The sequence below is a fragment of the Melopsittacus undulatus genome, chromosome 3, assembly GCF_012275295.1.
Source record: "Melopsittacus undulatus isolate bMelUnd1 chromosome 3, bMelUnd1.mat.Z, whole genome shotgun sequence".
NCBI lineage: Eukaryota > Metazoa > Chordata > Aves > Psittaciformes > Psittaculidae > Melopsittacus > Melopsittacus undulatus.
In genome coordinates, this window is record NC_047529.1 from 15,031,137 (window position 1) to 15,056,952 (window position 25,816).

Genomic DNA, 25,816 nt, shown 5'->3' on the forward strand with positions numbered 1-25,816 from the left:
CCTCCAGAAGAGATTGGCATGTTGGAGGACTACTCAGTAGTGATGGCTATTGCCAAGAAAGCAGGAACAGCTTTAGATAGCTGTTCCCCTGCTAGTTCCATAATGGTCACTATCTCAGTACCACTAACCTGCCTTTTAGTCTTGTGTAGAGAAGCTCTGGCCATGTGTGGGTATCCCAATCTGTTTTACTGTTGAAATATCTGTACCAAAAAATTAAATTAATGTCAGTGCACTAATTTTCCACCCTCCTCTTATTCAGGAGACTTCTGACTGGGTGTTGATTCACATGAATCCTCCTCCACTGCTTCATGCCAGTTGTATTTCCTTCCATATATAGGGCGAGTTGAGAATCTGCTTGATTAAGGCTTTCCAGTGGGATCTGAAGAGCATGTTATCTGTTTAGAGTTTGTGGCAGGACTGACTCCAAGATTTGCACAGTCTGCAGGTTGGCACAGGAAAATACAAATAATAAAGAAGAAGCAGAAAGTCTTCATTGAGAGCCAGTGGGTTGGGGTTTTTTTTACTCAGACTGACCTTCCTTTACCTTTAGTGGCTTCCTTTTCAGCATTATGGCAAAGATGAAAAGAGGGGATTACACTACTGAGGATGAAGGTCAGAGTCAGTGGGCTTGATAGCAAAAAGAAATAAGAGGAAAGGCCAAATGTTTCAAAACAATTTTGGTCATAATATTGGAATTTTATTCCCCCCCTCCCGCCCCTTCCCCCTCAAAAAAAACTACAAAAAACAAAACACCAAAAAAATAGAAAAGAACCCTAAAAATTGCAACATTTCTGAAGTAGCTGTGATAGATCTAGGGTCCATAAGCTCCAGGATAAAAATACGTTTGAACTAGTTTGGAGACTTAGGGCAAAAGTGTAGCTTTTGGAGAGGATTAGAGATGAGCAGTATGAAAAGCTGATCAACCTCATGTACTGTCGGCTGCGGGATAATGGAGTAATGCAGGAAGGTGGTGGGTTTAGCAGTGTGCAGAAGTTCTCATTGCTGAAGTTTAATCATTCCTTTGAGTTTTGGGTTCCTATGCAATAAGTCTCAGGTAATGCTTTTAATGCTTATTTAAATGGAAACTGCTTTTATGTGCAGGCATACAGAAGATGAGCATTGGGTACAGCACTAAAAATGAACCCACAACATAGCATTTATTTTGCATTTACATTTGCAAGCTTGAATCTGCCTTGAATGCTGCTGGGGCAGGAGTGGAGAAGGCAAAGGCAAACTACTAAATGATAAAGTCTGGTTTTAATTGTCTACCCTTCTCAGGAAAGGGGAGAGAGGAAGAGGAGAGAAAAGTATATGTTTACTGCAGTTAAAATTTTCTGCATATCACAGTCCCTGTGCAACCTACAGATTTTATTTTCTTTTTAGCAATTTTGGTCCCTTCTGAGCTATCTTTGCACACCTTGTAAAATCATACAAAGGCTTTAAATAACTGGCACTTGTTCATTCAGTGCAAGCTGTGGACTAAAGAAGTGTGGGGAGGGAATGATGATGATAGAGGTTGCAAAATCTTTTGTCCTTTGAATCTTTTCCTTGAAAAGTTTAAGGAGGTTTGTGTATGAATATTCATTTGTGCAGCTAACCAGGCAGACCCTGCTATCCTTTATATTTTATTTTTGTGCCTCATTTTTATGACTGAGGTTTTTATGCTGGTATGTGAGATTTATTCATCCCTGTGTAATGAAACTTTGTACATTCCATATGGCAGTGCTGCACCTAATATGAATTATATAGGACATGAGTCATCCATTCTCCTGCTAGGGTACTTTGATCAAACGTGACACTTGTTAAAAGAAGTGTCCACCGGTGAGGCACTTTGACTATTTTAATGCCTGCCTTCCCTACTCCTTGCCCCCTAAATAAAGGAAGTAAAGCCATTTTGCATCTCCAAAGCGCACTTTGGTCTGTCTGTCTTTTTGTGTGTTCTTTTGGTTTTTTGTTTTGGTAGGAGGGACAGCAGCGTGATAAAGGAGGAAATCAAAGCCTTCCTAGCCAATCGGAGAATTTCCCAAGCAGTTGTTGCACAGGTAACAGGTAAGAGCTCGGGGTGTCCTTTCTTCATTTTGGGAAACTGTGCCTAGCTGTCTGTCTCTGCACGGTGCAGATGTTGGAATATTGCTTGGCTTTCTGCATTGCAGTGCAGATCTGTCAGCTTAGTCATGATAATGTATGCCTTTGATTTAAGACCCATTGTCCCGCACATCATGGAACTTCCCCAGTGAATCACTTTTTTCTTTTTTTTCTTTTTGTGGCTTGTGCTAGCAGATTTTATTTTACAGCATTATGGTAAGCCCCAAGTTCTTATCTTAAAACGAAAAAGGTTTTCCTTAATTCTAAAATTGTTTGCGGAGAGTGGCAAATAGATGCATATCTTCATCTTCATGTATGGGGAGAGAGAGATATATAGGTATAATGTGTATTTTTACTATAAAAGGTATATGAATATTAGGGAGACACAACTATAGTTTGTATAACTACAGGCAGAGAGAGCTGGGTTTGTTCTTCCTGGAGAAGGCTCTAGGGAGACCTAGTGCATAAACGGGCTGAAAAGAAAGCTGGAGAGGGGCTTTGGCATGAGCCTGTAGGGACAGGACAAGGGGAAATGGCTTTAACCTGACAGAGGGGAGATTGAGATGAGATCTTAGGCAGAAGTTGTTCCCTGTGAGGGTGCTGAGGCCCTGGCACAGGGTGCCCAGAGAAGCTGTGGCTGCCCCATCCCTGGCAGTGTTCAAGGCCAGGTTGGATGGGGCTTGGAGCAACCTGGTCTAGTGGAAGGTGCCCCTGCCTTGGCAAGGGGGTTGGGACTAGATGAACTTTAATGTCCCTTCCAACCCAAACCATAGTTTATGATAATTATGATAGATTGAAGTTTTTGAATCACTTGCCTTTGAGCAGCATCCTCAATTCCCTCAGCTGTTCCTCACAAAACCCTTCACGAGCTCCATTGCCCTTCCCTGCATATGCTCCAGTGTCTCAGTATGTTAGGATGAAGACTTAACAAAACAGATAGCTCCAATTCCATGTTATACCTATAACAGATATTATTTTTTAAGCCAAGTTTGTTTCTTATGGTATTTCCAGTATTTGAAAGGTCAGAAGAACCCATCTGCCTGGGAGATTTGAGTTTGCAAACATGCTAGCAGTTGAGGTGTAGGTAGGCAGACAGAGAACGGGTGCTAGGATCCAACTCTTCTCTGTGATCTTGGGCTAAATTATTTGTCCTTCCCTGGTTTCAGTTTTGTCTGAAAAATCATGAGATTAACATTTAGTGTAACTGAGGAATATTATTAGCCTTACCAGTAGCATTACTACTTCAAAAATTAAATGTTAAGTCTAGTTGCTTATATTATACCTGAACTCTGAAGTTTTGGCAGTTGGTAGGTCCTTCCCCTACTTTTGTGCAGTTCTTGCCTGCATATAGTCCTGGAATAACCCTCTCTGAATTGACCTTCATGTCTACCAGCAGTCAAACTAGCTTCCTCTTCAACAGAAATAAAGCAAAGAGGAAAAAATTGCAGAAAAAGACTCTCTAAAAGAAGCCAGCATTTTCTTTTTTTTTTTTTTTTTTTTGTCAGCGCAGACTGCTGCATGCCGGGCCATTGAATCAGAATTATCACACCAAGTCTAAGACAGAGTCTGTATCAGTAAATGGAATGGAGCCATATAGGTGTCTTGGTGCATGTCTTTGATACCCCTGCAGGCAGACTGTCGGAAAGTCAAGACTGGTCTCTTCACACCTCATCATTTTGCTCCTTCTTTCCTCAACCTACTGTCTTGCATTTCAGTTACTGTTAAGTTGGCATTTAGCCTTTGGAAGCTTTCATTGTTTGCCAGGCTGTTCCTCCTGAGAGTAAACGACACCATCCATGTTGTACACAGTTGACTAAGTTTCACACCCATCCCACTCAGCTTTCCTGGGTAACAAGGAGGGGGAATCCAGAATGTAGTTGCACAGTGATCAGAGAAAATATTACTAGATGTCGCTTTTGAGTTTGTCAGCGAGACAGACAAAGACCTAAGTAATGGCAGTGCTTTATTTTGTTTTCAAGCTATATCAGTGATTAACCAGGTAGATCTAAATGTTAAATGGGTACATCCTTTTGCAGCAGTGTTTCCATGGACCTTTCAAATGAGAAAAGAAGTGGTATTTTGCACGTGATGCGATTTCACAGGACGAGGTGGCATCAAGGCTTGCACTACACTGTCATGCACCAGTCTCTTCCTCCTACTACCCTTGACAGGTGAACTGTGTCATCCTCCACACACTTGATGGGAAGATCTACGTGAGCCAATTCATTTTAAATATAACCCATAGCCTCACATAATCAGATGTGTAGTGCTTATGTGCCACTGTTAAGTACATAGTTACGGCTTATCTGAAAAGAAATAGTAAATCTCAAAGAGATGTTTGAAGGGACCAGATTAAAGAGTATACTCAGCACTTCTAGGGAGAAATATCAGCTTCCTCTCAAAAATACAACATGGTGAAGAGGGACTGAAAATAGCTCGAGACAGAGATCCAGCACAGAAAGCACATGTCCGAGGGTTCTCACTTCCAAAGCTGTCTTAGGCCTTATGAGTGCTAGTTGACTTGTGTGTTCTTCAGATGTATCCAGCATCCCTTCCCATTCACGATGTGGAACAGGCTCCCAAGGAAGGCCTCAGAACCGCTTTTGGTTCATTAAAAGAGCAGTTTGTATTGACAGAGGTAATGCTTTGCAGAATATATGATCCCAAATAGTATCATCTCAGTATTTACCAACTTAGTCCTGGTGGTAAAGTTGTTCTGTAAATAATTCAGTAAACAAGAGCTAAAACAGGTAAATGAAATCCAAAGAATGGTCAGTAGCAGATGGTGTAAGGGAGGATCATTACAGTGAAATGATACCTTTTCAGAAGATTGTTCAGCCTTCAGTGATCAATCAAATGTCTCAGGGTCCTCTTCATTATGTTGCATTGGAGATGGAACCCACTGTTCTGGCGAAAGAACTTGTGCAAGGGGACAGTTCTGCAAGAACAGATCAGTAACTCACAGGAGCTGATCTTACACCCTCCATTACTGTTGTAATACTGTAGCAAACTGTTACTGGAGGCTGCAGTGCGGATGTTGGATGTGTTTGACTTGCCCATCCACTGGCTACCACCCTGCATCAGCTGGAAGTCTTTTGTGTAGCACTTGAAATAAATGCAGAATAGCGTGGCCTCAGCTTTTAGCATCCATCTCTTCTGCTTGGTGTATTGAGAGAAGAGGACAGATTGGAAAATAGTAGCCAAGTGTTAAATAGTGACTTGAAAATAAGGGAATGATTCATAAGAAGCAAAAAGCTAGCCTAACACTTACTAGTGCTGGTCTTAAATGCGGGAGCTGCTTTTTATAGAAACTTTTTTTAATGGTGTCTGTAATAAGATAAACAAGAAGCACTTGGGTTGGGCTCTGTATAAATAATCTCCTACTGATAAGAAAAATGACAGTATAAACAGGAGCTAATAATAGTTCCTGCGGAATTTCCTATCGTGTTATTTGAAGCTCCTTTTAACTTAGCTGCAGCTTACTTGGGGGTCGGTATTTAGCCCTACATGTGGCAATTGAGATGCCAATTTTTTTATCAGCAATAAGTTGAAGTCGTGTGCTGCAATTTGCTTTAATTGCCCCCAAAATTGTATCAAGGTACCAAGGGTGTTATGGTCGGAGGGAAAAGGATAAGGATAAATGAAAACTAGTTAAGAGATGCTGTCTCTTAGCTTCTAAATGTAGATTGAGGGTGAGTAAAATGTTTGCAGAAAGTAGTGTCTTTCTGTTATGTACTACAGTAAAGGAGAAAGGGAAGAGCATACACATATGAGCCTTTTGCAGCCAGGCTAAATGCTTTGATGGATGATGCTTCTGCAGGGTTTGGAAATAGTAGCTTTTCCATTTTTTACACATAGGGAGTGAAGGAACAAAAAAGAACCTTACTTCCCTGAGGGTCACAGTGGAAACAGTCTGTTGCAGAATAGGAATTTGAATCCAGATATTGCAAGTCTTAGGCTAGTAGCATAAAAACTGAACCACCATTAAAAAAAAAAGAATAAAATGAGAAGGTAATTTATTTTTTTCTTTTAATACAGAATACATAGAGCTTTTCTGTGTGCAGTTCTACTAACCTTCACAATTATTCTGCTTGTACCATTCAACTCTGTCCTGCTGTCTATCTTAATTGATATGAGATCTTCAGGACTTATATTTGTGTTTGCTAAACACATGGAGCATCTTGTGCGATGGAGGGCAGCCTTGAAGCACTGCTGTAACATAAATAAAATCCCTTAAGGTTTGGAACTGATGCGTAGGGATGCTGAGCAAATGCAAATAAAAAGTGAAACTGAAGTACTTCCATTGTGAGGAGAATTCAGAAAATTGCTTAGTTACTGATCATCTGAAATGACAAGAAATTGGATTTTGAAAAACATTTTCCTTCCTGGTGTTTGTTTGTTTTTTTTTAATATGACAAGGCAGTGAAAGATGTGTTTTTCTGTCACTTTGATCTTTGCAAGCTTTCTGTAGGCAAGGTTTGGTAATATTCTAAATTGATAGATGGTCCTTTGCTATGGGATGGAGTGACATGTGACACAAGTCAACATTTCATAGAATCACAGAATGGTTTGCATTGGGAGGGAACTTGAAGTTCATCCAGTTTCAACCCCCTGGCACAGGCAGGGACACCTTCCACTAGACCAGGTTGCTCCAAGACCCGTCCAGCCTGGCCTTGAACACTGCCAGGGATGGGGCAGCCACAGCTTCTCTGGGCACCCTGTGCCAGGGTCTCACCACCCTCACAGGGAAGAACTTCCTAAGAGCTCATCTCAATCTCCCTTCTTTCAGGTTAAAGCAATTGTGCCTTGTCCTGTCCCTATGGACGCACGTCAAAGCCCCTCTCCAGCTTTCTTGTCAGCCCCTTTAGGTAATGGAAGCTTCTCTAAGGTCTCCTGGAGCCTTCTCTTCTTCTGGCTGAACAACCCCAACTTTCTTAGCCTGTCATTGGAATTGCTGTAAATCTTTGTGATTACCACTTTTTCCTTCATTATTTTCTGTAAGAAAACTAGTCCTCATTACAATGTGTTCATGCCCCTGTTGATGCAGAGTCCAGAGGATTGCAGTCTTCCTTGAGGTCCGTGGTTCAGTTTGAGAGTGAATTTCCTCAAGACATCTGTATTTTCAGTACTGCAGAGAACTTATTTCATTAATCTGCTTCTGGCAGCAGACTGATTTATTTTTTCCTGCCAGTGCAATTTCCTAAAGTAGCATGATTATAGACGGTGTGACAGGAGGGTACTGGTGATAGTACTAGTCATTGTCCCTGTGAGTCAACTGTGCAAAACCCACTCGAGATTGAAGAAACTCTGATGTGACAATTTGGGGATATGTTTTTTTTAATTGAAAGGAGTGAAAGATGAGTTTGTGATTAAAACACTGTACCAGGACCTAGGTGATTCTGCATCAGTTCTTCTGTTAGGACTTTGCATGTGACCTTGAATCAGTTTGGAATATGCAGTTTTGGGGCCTGTAAACCAAGCTAAGGTACAGATTAAAGGTATTTATATCTTAAAAGCAGAAACAGGATGAGTGATATAGGCAGAGGAAACATTTAAGAGGGTTGGCTCTTATTACAGATGTCTGAAACAAGGAAAGAGAATAATAAATAGGAGAAAAGAATGACAGGATATGGGACTTCAAAAGGCCTTCTAGAGGTTGTCCAAAACTTTCCTGTGACCAAACCAAATATCAGCTGCCTAAGCCATACCAGCCATCTTCTCTGGGTTTGCAGCATTGCTATGGAGGTCTGTAAGCTGAAGAGCAAAATGGACTGTGGGCTTTTTGCTAATGCAAAAAATGCCATGGACTACAGTCTGTTCACAAGATGCCACAGTCAAATAATAATGTACTGAGAATTTATTGTTGAATTTGTACATCTCAGCATCCTTAACAGATCTCCATTTTGCAGAAACAACTTTATAAACTGTGAGGACTTGTAATGGGTCAAATGTGTACATGGAAGTACACAGCTTGAATCTTCTGGCTCCTGCTCCTTTGCTTTGTCTTGAGCACATTGTCTGGAGTGGCTAACATCTGCACCACTTTATGACCCTATCAGGCAGCCTCTTGAGCAGCATTTGGATTTTCCAGTAGCCTCTTGTTGAAGATACTTAATCTCTATTTATAATTTTATGTAATAATGCTTTTCATTTGTATCTTGTGTTGTTATCCAAACACTCAACAAATACTAATTCACTACAGTAAGCCTAAGTGGACTGTAGTAAACAAGTTAATTAATGGTGCTGTTACCCATTGATTAATAGGAGCCAGGCAGCCAAAAGCAGACATGAACAGTTGTGACCCGCAACACTATGTTAAAGAAATGGCTTTTCTAAATCATGATAGTAAAGGAGGAGCTGCAAATTTTCAAAACTTGGTCTTTTCACTGCCCATCAGGCATCTGGATTGTGAGATTTCAATTAGACTGAAGCCTTATTTTGGGTCAGAGAGGTTTATCAACTTTTATTGACTTATTTTGGTATTAACTTGTATGCTTCCACAGTTACACGATGTAAATCTGTCAGAATCTAAGGTTTGTTTTAGCTGAATAATTTTGCTTCCCTACTAATATGAACTCAGTAATATATCCCAATGGGGATGATCAACTCCTGAGTGCCCCAGCTGTTTCTGAAATCTTCCAGCTGTGGGGCAGATGCAGTCTCTAAGAATGGGTGTTAAGAACAGGAAACAAAGTCAGACCTGAGTAGGTTCTGTGGGCAGAGCACTGTTGAATAGCACTAAGCCTCTGTACTCAAAACAAAATACACCTATCCCTTTTTTCCAGGACAGTTAAAATTTCATATGCTCTGAAATCCTCTCTAAGGAAGAACAGTGAAGAGCATAAACTCCACATTGTAAAAATCTGGTTGGAGTAAATTCCCCTGAATATGATGTTTGAGAGTCAAGCTGTATCATTGTGAAGTTAACTAGAGTGAAGTTGTGTCATTGTAAAGTTAACTAGCTTCAGTGTTTCAATGAAAAAAAAACCCAACAAAAAAGCAACCAAACAAAAAACAAACCAAACCCCACACATAGTAAAATCCCCTTATTAGAAGTGGTAAAACTACAGGGGGTTGTTTTTCATGAGTTAAATATGATTATGAGATATTATAAAATTTTGATGTATCTCAAGAGGGGAGAGGTAGTTTGGTTTCCATGTGAAAACCAGCCTTCTACCTGCCTCAGTGTTATCATCAAACAGGTGGTGGCACAGGTGGTGTTCAGCCGTATATTATTTCTTGGAGCACCTCCTAAAACTTTACTTCTCAGGTGAGTTTAGATGCTATTAACCCTTTATGTTAGCTGAGGAGTCTTGTGGAAAGCACTGGAAATCGTCCAGTACTACTTCAGTTATTTAGCAAACTGCATGCATTTCGATATTTTCAAATTAATCTCTTAAAGCACTTTTAAACCTCTTTCATTATTTGGTTCCCATCCTTCTAATCACTTCTTTTCCCTTTCTGCATTGATCCTTACTTCAATGTCAGACTTTGGAAATTTTTACCATTTTACTATTTTCTTACAATTCTGTCCTTAAAACTCTGGAACTTTTTGGCCCTTATCTCGTGTGGATACCTAGAGCATGAATCCTACTCAGCTGACAGACAGCTGCCTTTTGTCTGTTGTTTTCTGGCTACTGTTATAGCTACTGATAGTTGGCTTGCTCCATTTCTGGACTGATTTGATCTATATCACAGAAACTGGTTTTGTGTTTATCTCCCTTCTTATTCAAGCATTTAATGATAACAATCTCCTATCATTCTTTATATATAATAGGGGGTAGGGGACTTGTTCCCATTTCACAGATGACAAAATTCCAGAATGTGGGAAGTTGTGACCGTTCAAGTCAGTGATAGATCTGCCTTCCCAGTTTGTACCCTCTTTGCTTGTAGGCTGATTGTGCTGATTCCAGGATGTACCTTGAGTAAAGCTGAAGATAACAGGGAGAAGTCAAAACAGTTAGGGACAGGGATGGGCAAGCTTGAACTATACTTTTTTTGTGGTTGAAACATCATGAGTTCCTGAGCTTTGTAAGACACCTTTTATCAGTATATAAACCACTTTAAAATGCTTTGAAAAGAACAAGTTTTCTCTTCCTCTTTTTCTCTTTTTCTTTTCTTTTGTTCTGTTTTTTTACAGGTATCAGTCAGAGCCGGATCTCCCATTGGCTATTGCAGCAGGGGTCGGACCTGAGTGAACAGAAGAAAAGGGCATTTTACAGATGGTACCAGCTTGAGAAGACAAATCCTGGTAAACAAATACAGCCTAAACATCTCTTGCTGTTTTATTTATGGAAATAAATGAAGCCTTTTGTCACTGTTTTTTATTATCACTGATCATTCACCTCTTGGTCTGGTGTCCGGTAGAGATATTCCCTCTGACCAGTTTACTTTTTTTTTAGGAGAGTAGGAACAAATGTGCACTTTGCTTTGCAGTAAATGATCTATGGCTGACTCATCCATAGCCATGTGTCCAGTTCCTCAGTCATGTTACCCTGTCCCCAGTATAGCCAGTGCTGGGAATCAGAAGCTTTCAAGTGAAGTTGTAGTTGGGTAACATGAAATACATGCTGAGGCTCTTCAGAAAAAAACAAATAAAAACATTAATAACATCTGCATAATAGAAAGTTGCATCAAAAAGAAAAGCAGTTTTGTGTAGAGGAACTTTGAGATAACTTCAGAGGGTTTTGCTTTGGATGGGATGTTAATAGTTAGAGTGATAAGTTGGAGATGCGCCTCTCAAATCCCACCTGCTTCTTCAAATCTCAAAATAGATCTTAAATACAAAGAGTAAAGCTCCTTGTTATCTTTTCACTCACCAGCAATCTTCAAAATCACAGTAGAATTAATTTCCTTGCATTGTTCTTCTCCATACTTTTTTTTTTACAACAGTTCCTATTTTTCCCTTTAGCGGTTTTATTGTAAAGATCAAAATATTTACATTCAATTTCCTTTAAATGATGGCATGATTAAATTAGCTGTCTAATTGTTTTAAGAAACTTAAGACTTGGACTCCATAATGTGAATTTGGCTTTATATCCAGAACTCTACTAAGAAAAATTCCAGTGAAAACAGATCTTTACAACTTCTGCTTTGTGTATAAGCTGAAAATCAAAGAGGCTGAAGCTGTTAGTTGGTTTGAGAATGAAAAACTTGAGCTTAAAGTCGGGCTGGTTCAGGTTCATGGCTGAGCCCATCCTTTCTGTTAAACATCTGTTTAGAAAATGGTTTTAAAGAATGAAAGTGCCAAGGGTTGTGAGGTGTTGTCAAGCTGCAGGGATTGCCAAGAAGCCTTGATTTTGCAGTGGGTAGAATTGTGATACTAGGGACCAGCAAAGTTATCCGTATAACTGCTTTGAAAGCCTCAAGTTGTAGCCTATGAAGTAACTCTCAGCCACTTCCCTTTTATGCAAGGTGAACTAAAGGGGTTTTGGAAGATGTAGTTTGGGGGAAAAAAACCCACAACAAAAAATCCCAAAACAAAACAGAATTTCCTCTGCTAACAGTGAAAATTGTGTGGATCTTACGGCTTTGCACCTTGCCATTTGGAACTGTTTAAGAGCTAGTATTCTGTGTTGAGGTAAGCAAAGCCATGTTAAACTAAGCACTAAAATCTTTACTTCCTCCTCTTAAATTTCTTTCCTTCCCAGCATCCACAAGCTCACATCTTGTTTGTCCTTTCACTCTTGAGAAGCATCTAAGCAAGGAAGACTTACAACACTGAAGGTTATGGCTTAAATTGAAGTGATTCAACATTAATCTCTAGTTCTCCAATGCACTGTCTTCCCGAAGTCTTGTTCACTTTTCTTTATACACACATGGAAAAAATTCTTGAGTTGTTGCTTGAGTGTAACTTATTTTCAAACAAAAGTTATTACACAGAATTTCCAAGAAGTGTAAAAGGCAAAATGGCTCCTCAGCCTATGCCAAGGGAGTATTTAGATGCATTTAAATTCCCTTTAGAACCAAGGAACATTTGGTTTCTTTTTAGAGACTGAGATAAAGGAAGGAACTCTCAGTTTTCCTGTAGCTGTTGGAAAAGTCTACTTGAGGAAAATGTGGTGGTATTTATTTATTTATTGTAGGATAATCCACTGCTTCGAATTACTGCCATCTACTATATTGCAGGTCAGATTGGCTAGCCAAAAGATAATTAACATGGATACATGCAAGTGTATACAGTGTATTAAGAAAGGTACAACCTTGTCCAAAGAACTGTGGCTTTAAATTACTGTTGCAAAACCAATTTGGAGCCTAAGATTTGGATATTACTTACAGTATCTTGTGACTAGTGGACTAGACTGGCCATTCGGCTGTCATCTTTAGAGTCAGAAAATGAACATCATTAGAACTTCCTGCCGTGTTCAAAAGAAGCAGTGCTGTCATTGCAGTTTCTGTAGAGTGCAAAAGTTTGTCCTTCCCTGAAGAAACTTAGATTAAATGACTGGCATGTTTTTTTTTTCTATTTCTCACTTACTAGGAAGTGGCATTTGGCTTTATATCCTCATATATCCCATCTTTTCCAATTCCAGCTGCTGGGAATAACATCTCAGTCCTTCCCCTTTGAGTGACAGAGTCAGATCTCTCTGTGCAGAGGCACCTACACATTTGAGTTGCCAATGGGCAAAGTGAGATCTTTGGAAGCTTTTAGTTCTCCCATTTCTTCAGCTCCTTGATTTGGAAAATTCGATTTTCAGAGTTAGTCCATTTTCTGACTTAATTTGTTTGTGTAATAATGAGAAGAAAACTTTTGCTTAGAATTGAAACAGTTTTGAAGGGCTAGGATACCAAATATAATCAATTTATGAACTCTTAACAAAGAATAGTTGTTTCATACGGAAAGCACTGGTGATCACTTGGCAGACCTGTAGTCTTTCCTTGGCTCTGCCACGTTTTCTGTACAACATCTAGCAAATGACTTCCCCTTTGCACCTCACTTTCCCATCTCGTAGATAAAGATGAGACCATTTAATGTTTGACTTGCCTGCTTTGCCTATAAGCTCCTCACAGCAGGGACTGTCTATTGCTATGTCTATATAAACAAAAGAGGATTTATAAATACATAAAAAAAGATTTTATTTTTCTTTTTTCAAATGTATAATGTGTTATATAATGCTTTAAATCACCCCAAGCAGTCGTGCATTTGCTAACCCAAGAACTTGGTGTTGTGGAGCCTTATAACGTTTTTTTGAGATGTTGCTACTGTTGAGACCTTGCTCCTATGGAGAAGGGACTCAGCAATTCCATTACTTTCCTTATTTGCCAGCTTGCTTTGAACTCTTGAATATGCTGTTTGTTGTTTGCTTGGTTTTGCTTGCTGGTTTGCATGGACAGGTTCTGTACTACTGTCTTTGGTGGTGGATGTTCAGACGAGCAGACTTGAACATTGCACAAGAGACTAAGTCTCATGTATCAGGAAAATAAAACAACTTTTCCTACTGTATGCAATAAGCTTGCTCAAAAATTTCTTGATCAACATTTTCCTGGTAGGAGTGATGTCAGAGTTAATGGCAATACTGTGAATTCCAGTGTACTGGTGATTGTAAATTCTTTCTGGAAACAGTTGCCAATTAGGGTGAAAAGCAGTTTTTTGGTTGAAGGGAAGAAGTCAATGCTAAATGCTAGTATTTGAAAGGTCTTTCATCCAGTTAATAGGGTGCTTTTAATTTAGCCTGAGGTTTTTTCGGACAGGCACCACATCTCTTGTGTTTTGTAGAGGACTGAGAGCATTTTGGCAGTAGATAAATAGTATATGTTTCAGAAGCCGGTGTACAAGTGCAGAGTCCTATAATGTTCTGACTGTTTTACAGAGCCCATAAGTTTTAAATAAATAAATAAATAATCCATTTTACATTGCTGATTGCTAGTCTGATTAGTTTGGCAGGCACTGGGTCTTGGGCAATGAGGGAAGTTTGTCATGAGAAACTTTGGCATGTCTTTTGCCTCTGTGTACTGCATATTGAAGCTGGCATCTAGAAATGATGTGTTGAAGTTACAGATGGATACAGACTGATTCCATTTTGTCTGGATATTTATTTCTGCCAGTCTTCTGTAATAGGAAGGCAGCTGTGGTCACCTTGGAGAAAACCATGTGCTCTTCCTCCTTGAACAAAAGGGAAAAAGAAAGGTAGTTATCAAGTTGTAGCATCTCTTGTGTTATTCCCATAGCAGTTCTTGTTTAGCTATAAAAGAAATACCTTCAAAAGGGAAAGAAAAGAAAAAAAAAAGAAAGAAAAAATCAGGGGCTGGCTATCCCATGAGATTTGAACTGGAAATGTATTGTTGCTGATTTACTATTTTACAGAGTAAAGAGAAAATAGTCCCTGCTTTGATCCTCTCTATCCAAGCAATGAGCTCTGTAGGGAAGGTTTTGCTGTGCAGGCTGCTGATTCAAATCTAGCCTGGCTGAGGAGTAACTGAAAGGTGTTTATTATGTGATCTCAGGTCAGCCTGGCTAAAAATACAGCATGACATCTGTTCTTATCAGTATAAATATATGATAAGTACTTGCTGCAAAGGCTTGCCAGGAAATGATTTCTTGGAGCTGGGAGATGGCCTGAGGCTTGCTCCAACCATTTTGCACATCACCCCTGTATGATGTGGCCTCTCTGAGACATGTGATGTGGATCAAGAATTGCATGTGACGCTCCTAAGAGCAATGCTCTTTCTTCAGGAAAGTGTCTGGGATGTGCTGAGAGAAGGCAGGCCTTTGCCATGAGGAATTTTGAGTGTAGAGATAGAGCTGCATTCTAGCTGGAGAGCACCACTTTTGCCTCCTTTCCCCAAAACCCACCTGCAGCATCCCCAAAGTCATACCTGGCATTTGTGAAAACGCTGGCTTGCACAATGGAAATACAGTAGTGTTGCAAAAGGTGCACAGCACTGGCAGGGAGTGAGAGATGTTGCATTTAATTTTTCTCTGCAAAAGCAGTTCTTCCCAGATTCTTCACCTCTATACCCCTTAAAGATGTATTGCTTTCTGATGCATATCCTAAGATGAAAATTGTACAGTGCCTTTGCTCTGCTCATTCTGCTCAAGAGAGAATTCTCACTTCTTAAAAGTGTTTGAGGGGTTTGTAAAAAGAATCTGACCTAGTAACAAGGATGAAACTTATTAAGTTGTAAAGAAGTGGAGCTGGGTGGCGAGAACACTGAAATGAAGCATTTGAACAGGGATCCCCAAATGCTCATTTAGTTGAGCGTGATGAAGAAAAGCTTCATAGTTACCTTATCAAAAGTGGCAGCAGTGCATATGTCCTCCACTTTTGCTACTTGTGCAGCCAAGCACATTTGGGCCTCTGTATGCATTCAGATGCATCTGACCTTATTGGTGTGCAAAACCAGTGATAGGTATTTGCTTGTAATTCTCAGCATACTTCTTTCTGACCTGCTGCTGATACTGATGTTGCCCCATGTAAAAGAGAAATAAGTAAATTGATCTTGCAAGGCTACTAAAACAAAGAAGGCATCTTCTATTCAATAAATGAATATAACAGTAGCAGGAGCAAAGTTATGCTTTAAATGCAGATTCTTTTCCAACCTTTGTCTGAAAAATCTCAGGCAAATTTGACAGAAGTACTTTATGCCTCTTATCTCAGTCATAGAATCACAGTATGGTTTGGGTTGGAAGGGACCTTAAAGCTCATCAAGTTCCAGTTCCCTGCCACAGGCAGGGACACCTTCCACTAGACCAGGTTGCTCCAAGCCCCTTCCAGCCTGGCCTTAAACACTGCCAGGGATGGGGCAGCCACAGCTTCTCTGGACACCCTGTGCCAGGGTCTCAGCACCCTTACAGGGAAGAACTTCTGCCTGAGATCTGATATAAATCTATTATTAGATTGTTAGGCATCACTGAGATTTCTATACTCTCCCTTCTGAAATGAAATTGTCAGGTAGGGAAAGTATACTGCTAAGGTGATGTAGGGAAAGGTAATTTCTTCTCCTCTTCTCCCCTGATTCTTTTTTAATCTAATTTTTTTTAATTTATTCTTGAAGTGTTATTTAAATCCTAGCGACTTGGTACTGACCCAGACCTCTACAGTGTGCAAGAACTAGGCAGATAAGGAAATTTCCTTGATATGGCTGATAAATTGGTAATATAGGAAATATTCCGCATGTCAATAAAGCTAAGTAATCCATGTAGGCTCATTAGCTAGGAATTAGGAAGAGACACCATCCGTTGTGCATGCAAGGCAGAGTTTGTGGGCTTCCCTTCCTAGAGACTTCTGGGTAAGAATTTTAAGTTATTTTGGGCTCTGATACCTAACACTGATGCAAGTCCCTGGCAGTAAGGAAAATACTAACTGTGCATTTCTGGAAAGGAACACTGCCAAGTGCCTAAATAGCTAATTTCTTGCTTTTTAACTCTAGGAATTTGCTTATTGGTTGAAACTTTAAATTCCCTTGACCCTTTTACTCTGTCTTATATTAAAGAAGCAGTATTGTTCACCAACACAGTATGCTTTCATTATTAAATCCTAACCATTTCGAGTAAGTTTGAGTACCCAGAGGGATTTGCTTTTTCGGCCCTGCTTTTATGTGTGCACAGTACTGTATTCCTGGTGTGAGCAGAGGTGCCTGCTTCTCTTGGATCTATCCAGGATAGTTTCATGCATGAATTCCAGTAGAGCTCAGTATGCTCATGGGATACAAATGGTGATTTATCTTGTCATGCAACTGGAGTTTTTAAATTGTTTGCACACAAGAACTTTCTTCCCTCCAAAGGAAGTCACTGAGCACAAAGCTGTCCTTCAGAACATACCCTGTTTTACGTACTAATGTCCTATACCAGGTTCCCATCCTCACCAAGGGATGTATGAAAGATCAGTCTTTCAGTCTGCTTGATTTATCTTGATTTATTAACTGAGAGACTTGTGGAAAGAATCAGTGGTAAGCTTCAAAGGCCCTTTCCTGAAGGCATTTTGCCAAGTCCTGACTCTTGCTTGATGCTTTCCAGCTCAGGATTCTTGAAAAGAAAAAAATATCCATAGAAGGGGGACAGAAGAGGAAAGGTGTGATGTTAACCTGCTTTTGGTGACTTTTTCAGGCAACCTAGCAGTTTTGGAGCCCATGTTTGTACAGGTTATGGGGTGTGTTTCTATTGGTGGAGCTACTTTGAGAGTTTACTAAGCTCTTTGAACATGTTGAAATACCTTGGGAATAAATCTACATTTTGCTTTGTGAGACTGATGTATAATTAAAGAGAAACCTGCTATTTCCCATTTTGTGGCAGAAAAGGTAGCAGCACACCTAAATAAATCCCAGCTGAGGCATAGCTCACCCTTTCTTCTCAATGAAGATAGGACAGCTTTTTCAGAGGCTGTCAGCTCACTTATGTCTCTGTTAGATTTCCACGCTCACCTGATACCTCTCTAGCTTGGAGGTTGGGGATGGGACCTCTAGCTGGCTTTGTGTGTCTTCAAGGTGTCTGTGTTTGATAATGCTTTGCCTTTTTAGTTTGAGTATGGTTTCATCATCTGTCTTGTCTTTTTTTCATGAGCAGGAGTGAGGAAATGAGCATGTTTTTTAATCCATTAGGAAACACTATATTTATTATTCTTAGGGGCTACATTAAGCATGAGACCCGCTCCTATCCCAATAGAAGAGCCAGAATGGAGACAGACGCCTCCCCCAGTCACAGCTACCTCTGGGACCTTCAGACTACGGCGAGGCAGTCGGTTCACCTGGAGAAAGGAGTGCCTGGCTGTTATGGAAAGGTATGTCACTTGGGGGTTTTGGAGATGGGCATTTTAAAGCCAATGTAAGTGTTCTTTTTCCTGCTCTGGTGAGTACCACCTTCATTTCTGTGGATGTGTTTTAGCATCTCAAGCCAGTAACAGTGTAATAATTTGATTTTAGATGGTAGAGTAGGAGGAACCATTTTACTGCTCGTGTTTAAAAAATGTTACACTCATTTGGACAATGCCTCATTTTTTTGTAGCCCCTAAAACATCTTGTCTACAGCTCAGTCTGGAAGCATTGACATTCACCTCTTCCTTTGCTTTTGCAGAAACCTTTCCATTTAGCCTAACACAGTGGGGGTCTGCATGCTCTTTACGTTCCGCATTTCTCCTTTCCCAGTTTACTCATTTGTCCTCATAATGAGTCATGTTATAGTTGTAACTGGCATTTCTGCACTGCTGGAATTGTTCAGGATGCAAAACTTTGTCTAACAAGCAGTAGATTCCTTGTCCAAAAAGGCTCTTACAGCCCTTTTACATGAGCTGGGAACAGTACAGAGCAAAGTGGATCTTTCAAATACATATGCAGAGTGGCAGGTGATCATTAGAGCTCCCAGCCCTTCAGTCCTGCAGAGACGAAGCACTCTGAGTCTGGGCTCCTGGCTGCCTGTGTGCTTTGCCTTTCCCTCTCCTTACACTAATGTCTCTTTTGTGGATAATGTCGTATAATAGAAAAGGGCTAGCGAACTCAAATGTAGTTTAGGAATGAATGCTTATTTCTGGTAAGGGCTAAATGGCTGGGAGGAGTTTTCTTCCCTCGGAGAGTGTGAGGAACCTCCTTTCCATGAAAGCACCAGATGACTCTGTGTATGCTATACTCCTCTATGGTTTGCAACTCCATTGAGTTCTTGGCCAGTGAATTTTTAGGATCTTCTTCCATTTCCATAATGCTTCTCTTTCATTTTGCTTGGATAAGGCCTCTGGAACTGATCAGAAGCCAGAGAGTGCCTCCATTTGCCTATGAGATCCAAACACTGAGCTCCCTCAGGGACCCAAGCCATTTTACAAGCAAGAGGGACATACATCTGAGTGGCCACAGGCTATCACAGGGTCTTTGCAGGGCTGAGACCAGTAACAAAGCATTTGTTTCCCTGTTCTTTCCTGGCACTGCACTGATGTGTTCAGCTTTGGGTGAATGTGTCCCCAAAGGAAATAATGTAAATGTTTGAAATCTCTTCTGTTCTGCTTTGCTAGACCCAACTAATGCAAACTACTGAAGCCTAATAGTGTAGGGGACTGGGTTTTTATGGTATCCTCCTCCACAAAGGCGGCACAATGTGCAGTAGGATCTTTAGCACTTTAAAATGCTTGTGTGACCATCCTGATTGCAGTATGTAAAATGGCAGAATTCTTACAGCTCCATGTACCTTCAGGACAGTACCATGTCCTTATTAAACCCTCTGTATGTGAAATACTGAGTTACTCTGAAGTAAAATTAGAGGGTTTTGGGGATGCATATTTTCCTTCTTGATTTCCTTCTGGCCTAAAGTATGATAACTGCTGTTATTTGCTGTTTGAATCACGATAGTGCCTTAGACTCCTTTGTGCTAGGTGCTGTGGAAGCAGAGCAGAAGGAGAAAGCTAAGCAAGTGCTCCCTTTCCTCCTTCAGATCTCTTCTAAAGCCAGTCGCTGCTGTGACACTGAAGAAGTCAGGCAACCTGTAATGGTTTGGTATGTGTCTGTTAGAAAGGTGTGAGTTTTGATTTTGGATATGGAGAGAAGCAAGTCAGTGTGTTGATACTGGGGACCATCCAGTTGTATATACAGATACATAATCACTTGATCTAAATTTTCTCTTGTCATTCTTGGTTTTGTTTGCTGTGTCTTGTGCTCTGGAAGGTCTTTGCTGGGGTTTTCTTCATATTCTGCTGTTTCACAGAGACTTCTGCCACATTGCCTTAATCTTGGCTTTAGTCTTATTTGCAAAGCCTTTGCTAGGTCCCTACGAGCACTGGATTTCACAGCCTTGGGTGTGGGTACTGGAAAGTGTTGCTGAGGATGTTTACTTGATGCAAGAACACAGTAAACTCGAGCTGTGGTAAAAGCTTCGTGTGACAATAAAACTACACTGTAAAGCAAGTTGGGACTATGGTTGTTTAACTGTTATACTTTAATAGGCCTAGTTGAGCAGTAAGGATGAGCTGTTTTATATGCCAAGTTTTGAAGCACTCTCTTGTGAGCCTTAGGAAGAAGCTAACTAATTTCATGTACAAGTCACTGGAGTCCTCTAGGCTTGTGCTTAATATGACTGATTAACAGCAGCCAGGTTGGAGGTAACCAGACCCCTGGCTGTCTGGCCCAAGCAGATCAGGTTCACTGGATGCCATAGTGTCAGGAATGAACATTTGGACCAGTGAAATGGTCCAAATTTAATTGACATTGCATGTGGTCTGGTGCCACTTATCTGGTAATTTGCATTTTCTTCTGAAGGATTAAGTTTTGATTGTGAGTGGAAGCATCTTACTCAGTTTAATGGACTGTTTTCTTTAATCAATACAAATTTCATTGCAATGTGTTTCTGTGTCCTGCAGCATCTTGATGGTACACCTAGATTTTGGTGCACAGAGGGATTTGCAGCTCTTGGTGAACACAGTGATTTAGGCACCTAGTTTTGAGATTCTTATTTGGGAACCTTAGTAAAGTGCTTGTTCATCTTGGCTTCTAGCTATTCAGCAATGAGAAATGGAGATCCAGAAGGCAATTCTATCCCACTAATGCAACTCATATGAGGGCTATATGCTCCTTCTTCTCTGGCTACAAAAGAGGAGCCTTGTGCTCCTATCTTTGACCTAACAGAGACCTAACTTTGGTGATCTAGTTAAATGCCTGAAGATAAGAGGGTTGGATCTAGAACTTAATGAAAACTTGTGTAGGTGATGCAGAACTACATCTTCCTATAAATTCTGAAACATTGGTGTGAAGCTGTATAAGGACAGTTTTGGCGAGGATCGAATTCTTGGGCTGCTCTCTTATCAGTTAATTCTGGTACGTGTTTCTGACTTTGATTCAGTTGGTAAGAAATGCAGTTGCTAAAAGTCAATGTGTCAAACCAGCTGAGAGCACTTCAAGGAAAGAATCTGAATTTGATTGCAAAAATTAGAGAGGTTTGCTTCTAGGAACAGGCTCTCCAACTGAAAATGCACAGCACCAGTCAGGATTTGGCACATGAACTGAATGAGAAGGGTTGAAGGGCTAGTTTCTCTTTTAAAAAAAATATTTAAATAAACAAAAAATCCAGTGCAATTCATTATTGTGTTGGTGCCAACCTGTTATAATTAAGATTAGAGTTAGGGTCAGTATGTATACTTAAATGTCTAATGTACGTAAGTGTCTGTATACAGGGTATGTGTATTAACGAAACTAATTGGTTTATACTGGATTTCCGGAATGCTGCTTGTGGTTTCTGTAATTCAATTCTCCAGTCTTTACTGCTTTTTTGGAAGTTCTCCCAGGGTAGTTTATTAGTTGCTAGGCTTAGATTTTGGACAATAGATTCAGGACTCTTTCTCCCTCTTTCTTTTTTTTTTCCTCTTAAATATCTCTCCGAATATTTATGCTCTGAAGGTTAAGAGGAGCAATAGTTCCAGAAAGTAAAGTTCTATATTTAACTGCAGACTAGGTGTGGTTCAGACAACTGCAGTGCAAGCTCCCTCTCGCTGCTGTTCTAGTGATATCAACCTTGACCTGTTCTCTTCTTGAGCCTCCTGCTCATGAAATATGCTGAGTTTTGTGTGTGGTGGTGATGTCGTGTGGCTTACCCTCCTTTGGGAACAGATCTAAGACTAGAATAGTCCTTTCTGAGGTTAAACTTGAAAGTCTGTCTCTGATTCAGCTTCATGTTTTTCATTGCATCTTGTCCCACAGATATTCTTTTTTTCTTTTCTCTGCTTCACTTCTTCTTTTCAACCCCTCTCATTATAATTATGAAATTAAAAATTCCCTTAGGGTTTTCTCTTTTTAATGAAACTGTATTGTCTTGTCTATCTTTTTTTTCCTCAAGTGACTTGTGCTTCTCTTCTCATCATATGTTGGAGTGGAGTTTATCTTCTTTTTCAGGGAAAAAAACCATCCAAGAGTGGCAGCAGAATGTATTACTATATACCTGTTTTAAGGCGTTTTTTGATGGGTGCTGTTAAAGACGGGGAGGGGGGAATGTCTGAGTGTTGTTCTTTATGTATATGCTTTATCAAAAGATTAAATTAAAATAACTGAAAATTCTGCTCTAAACAAAATGAATAATTCATCAGTTGAGAGTATTTCACTTTGTCTAGGGAGCAGGGACTTTGCTTTCTGGTTGAGGGTTATTTGGTTTGATTTTATGAGTCTGTTTTTCTATTTTAATGCTTGTCTGTGTTTTTGAAGCATCCTTTTGTAAGGATGTATTTAGATTAAATAAGACTAGATGATACAGCTACTTAGTATCCCCAGTCAGGCGTTCCACTTGGCCTTGTGATCCAAGGCAACTTTATTCATAAGAGAAATGGGTTTAGATTTCACAAGGTACTGAGGGTTTAGTTTCATGATACAGCTGAGCTGAATTAACAGTTTGTCACCATCTCATCCTTAGGTGTTACCCTGTCTCATTGCCCTTCTCAATTCCTCCTCCTCAGTTTCCCTGCTCCTGCCACCCCGCTTTGTGCCAGATATGTTTCTTGTCTGATGGAAATACCAGCCAGTTCAGCTCAGTTCAGAAAAAAATAAATCCTTTTTATTTCCCCCTGCATTTTACTGAGTTGGTTCAGCTTGCTGTGCAGCAAGGGTGTGCCGGAACTGGCCCAGTGCAAACGACAGGAGTGCACCACTGAGGGCACAGTAAGGGGAAGTTAAACAAAACAAGAAACAATTTTTCCATGGTGGTGTTGTTTGGGTTTTTTTGTTTGTTTTTATTTGCTTGGTTTTGTTCTGATTTTGCTTACTTTCAGCTGGATGAGTTCCTGCTTTAGTTAACAGCATGGTCATGCTGGCAGTGGTGCTGGCATCATGGAAGAGGTACCCTTTGTTTTTTGCCATGGAGCGGGAGTGTCTTACACTGCCAAACTCTTTGTTAAATTTGACCAGGTTGTATTCTTGTTCCCGCTTTAAAGTGGAGCCAGGTAGGTGAGGAAAGTTATCTCCCTGACAAAACCAGTCACTGTTGCGTTTCCATCGGCCGCACACTTACACTGGAGAATATTTAGCATCATCTACCGTCCTCTCCTGAAAGAAGCTCCTCCTGCAGTGATTCCAGCAAGCTGGTGCTGGGCTAGGCCAGCAGAGCCCTGTGCATGGTTCTGGCGCTGAGTGATATCAGCCCTGACATGCGTTATTAGAAATTCTTCCGATTGTGAAAGCGCTATTACTGCAGCTCTCCTGAGCACTGGGGCTTCCACGGCTTCCCTGGGGAGAATGAGAGCTCTATTAGCTCCTGAAATTCAGTTAGGATATTTTCTTAGTTAATTTCATCCCATTACTCTTAGTTATGTCTTCTAGCAGAACCTTAATACTGGCCCCATAGGGGATCTAAGTTTCCTGTGCAAGGCTTTGGAAGAGATTTAAGTTTTGGATTCATTGCGTTTCTCCCTTTTCAAGCTGACAACAGAGCAGGAAGTAATGTCTTTCGGCCCCTTCCATTAGGCTTATACATTGTTAGAAACAGAACATCAGTTTCTCATCAATGTACGGATGTCCATCGGTTAGCTTGGGAATGCTGCTTGTCTTTTTCAGGTTTGTCTCACAGCCTGCTGGGAGGTAAGGAGTGCTGAGAGTTGTGCTCTGCTGTCCTTATGAACATTGCATGCTGTTGCACCTTTCAGTGACTCGCCATTGTCAACTGTAAAATATCTGTCATAGAATCACAGAATAGTTTGGGTTGGAAGGGACATTAAAGCTCATACAGTTCCAGTCCCCTGCCATGGGCAGGGACACCTTCCACTAGGCCAGGTTGCTCCAAACCCCATCCAACCTGGCCTTAAACACTGCCAGGGATGGGGCAGCCACAGCTTCTCTGGGCACCCTGTGCCAGGGCCTCAGCACCCTCACAGGGAAGAGCTTCTGCCTGAGATCTCATCTCAGTCTCCCTTCTGTGAGGTTAAAGCCATTTTCCCTTGTCCTGTCCCTACAGAACCTTGTCAGAAGCCCTTCTCCAGCTTTCTCGTTGGCCCCTTTGGGCACTGGGAGCCTGCCTTATGGTCTCCCTGGAGTCTTCTCTTCTCCAGGCTGGAGATCTGTGTGCTTGGGAGACTGAGACAAACCTTAAATAAAGGATGAACAAGGTGCTAAATGCCCATAACTCCTTGGTTACCAAGGAAAATCGGTGTTAGACATTAGGAAAAACTTCTCTAGCAGTGGTTGAGAGTAAGCAGGCTATCTACAGAAATTATGGAGCATTTCTCAGGAGCAAATTAGCTAAAATCTGTCAGGATGGTTCTGATGTATATTTGATCTTAATGCAGGGGGAAACATCAGGTGGCTACATTATCTTCCAGCTCTATTCTATCATAAGGTGTTCGTTAGTCAGCAACTTGCAGTGGGAGGTTCAACTTCATTAAGTCCTTTGAGATGTAGGGAGTTTTTTTTTAGGATCTGTGTTTGACATTGGTGAAACGCTTTGCGATCTGTGAGTGCAGGCACTTTGCAAAGGCATTCAGTAAAGTTCAATTTACAATTTAGACGCAGGCAAGATCATCTTATTGTCTGAAAGTTCAAGTGGTTTTGCTCAGGGTCATTGCTGTATGTCTTCAGAAAATGCAAGAGCAGACATTTTATGCTTGCTACACAGTATCTACCTTATTTTGCATTAGATCAAGCTATGTTCCCTCTTAGACATGCATAATATACAAGCTTCCTATTCTAATCAGCTGTAAGCAAATCCCAGTTGTTTGGCAGATTGCATGCAGTAAAATATAACTCAAGGATGTCAGTCCAAAGTGCTCACCAGACTGTGGTCTCTGAAGGTTCCAGCACTTAATGAGTTATTTTTCTTTTCAGGGAGCTCAGGTGCTTTTTGTATCTTTGTGTCCTCTCTTTCTCTCTTCTAAAATAATAAAAAAAGATCTGTGGGAGGAGCATCTCTTTGTGGCAGACTCTAGATAAAAATTTTATATCTGCCAAGGTCAAAATAACTGAAATCAACATTTGCAAAACAGCCTTGTCAGTCTGACCTGCAGCACCACTGTCTGGTGCAATAAACCCATATTTTAAGACTAGGAATTATTCTCTAGTCCACATATTCTCCTGCATTTCTCTCCAGCACCAGCTGAGGTACTTCACGGGCTCCATACTTCAGGGCAGCCCCATGCATGCTTACATATGGAACACCCAGATGTCCTGCTTGCCCTTGCAGTGATTTCATGTAGCTGTCCCCAGTATGTAAACCTGTGTTGGGGCAGTGTGTAAGAAGAGGGAGATGTCGAGTCAACCCTGGTTCAACCTGAGTTCCAACTAGGAAAATGTTTGTGACATGGCAGGTCTGAAATGCACAGTGAACTATAGGCTTAACATCTGCTACGTCAGCCTAGTCTAAGAGCAGCTGTTTTGTCTTTGGGTGCCTTTTACAGCTCCATCTTCTGTCCCTGGCAAAAGGGCAGACTTGGTGATATATACCCATACCACACCAGCAATGTGGAGTTCTGGCGTGTGACTGATGCTTTAATGTTTGGCAATAAGCAAGACCTGCCCCTCACAGTGCTGTGTCCAGCTCTGATGCTCCTGACATAAGAAGGATGTGGAGCTGTTGGAGTGAGTCCAGAGGACACCATGGAGATGCTCTGACAGCTGGAGCACCTCTGCTATGGAGACAGGCTGAGAGAGCTGGGCTTATTCAGTCTGGAGTAGTCTCTTCCAACCCAAACCATTCCATGATTCTATGATTAATAACCCAGGTGGTGGTCATGATAATTACAGTGGTGTTTGTTGTTCTTTCTCCCTTTCTCTTTGGCCTATGACTAGTTCACACATGCCTGGCGACCCTTTGGCTGTGGACAAAAGCTCTTGTATCCTGTCATTTTATTTA

At 40.8% G+C, this 25,816-nt stretch overlaps 1 protein-coding gene across 4 annotated transcripts in view; it reads left to right on the forward strand.

Annotated features, from left to right (window-relative positions):
- The window catches only part of HMBOX1 (homeobox containing 1), a 109,280-nt gene that overhangs the window by 60,530 nt on the left and 22,934 nt on the right, over nt 1-25,816 (forward strand). For all 4 annotated transcript variants that reach the window (XM_031046603.2, XM_031046604.2, XM_031046605.2 and 1 more), the window contains 3 exons: nt 1,964-2,049; nt 10,226-10,336; nt 17,648-17,801. In XM_031046603.2, coding sequence (XP_030902463.1) covers nt 1,964-2,049; nt 10,226-10,336; nt 17,648-17,801 — 351 coding nt within the window. The remainder of the gene's footprint in view (nt 1-1,963; nt 2,050-10,225; nt 10,337-17,647; nt 17,802-25,816) is intronic.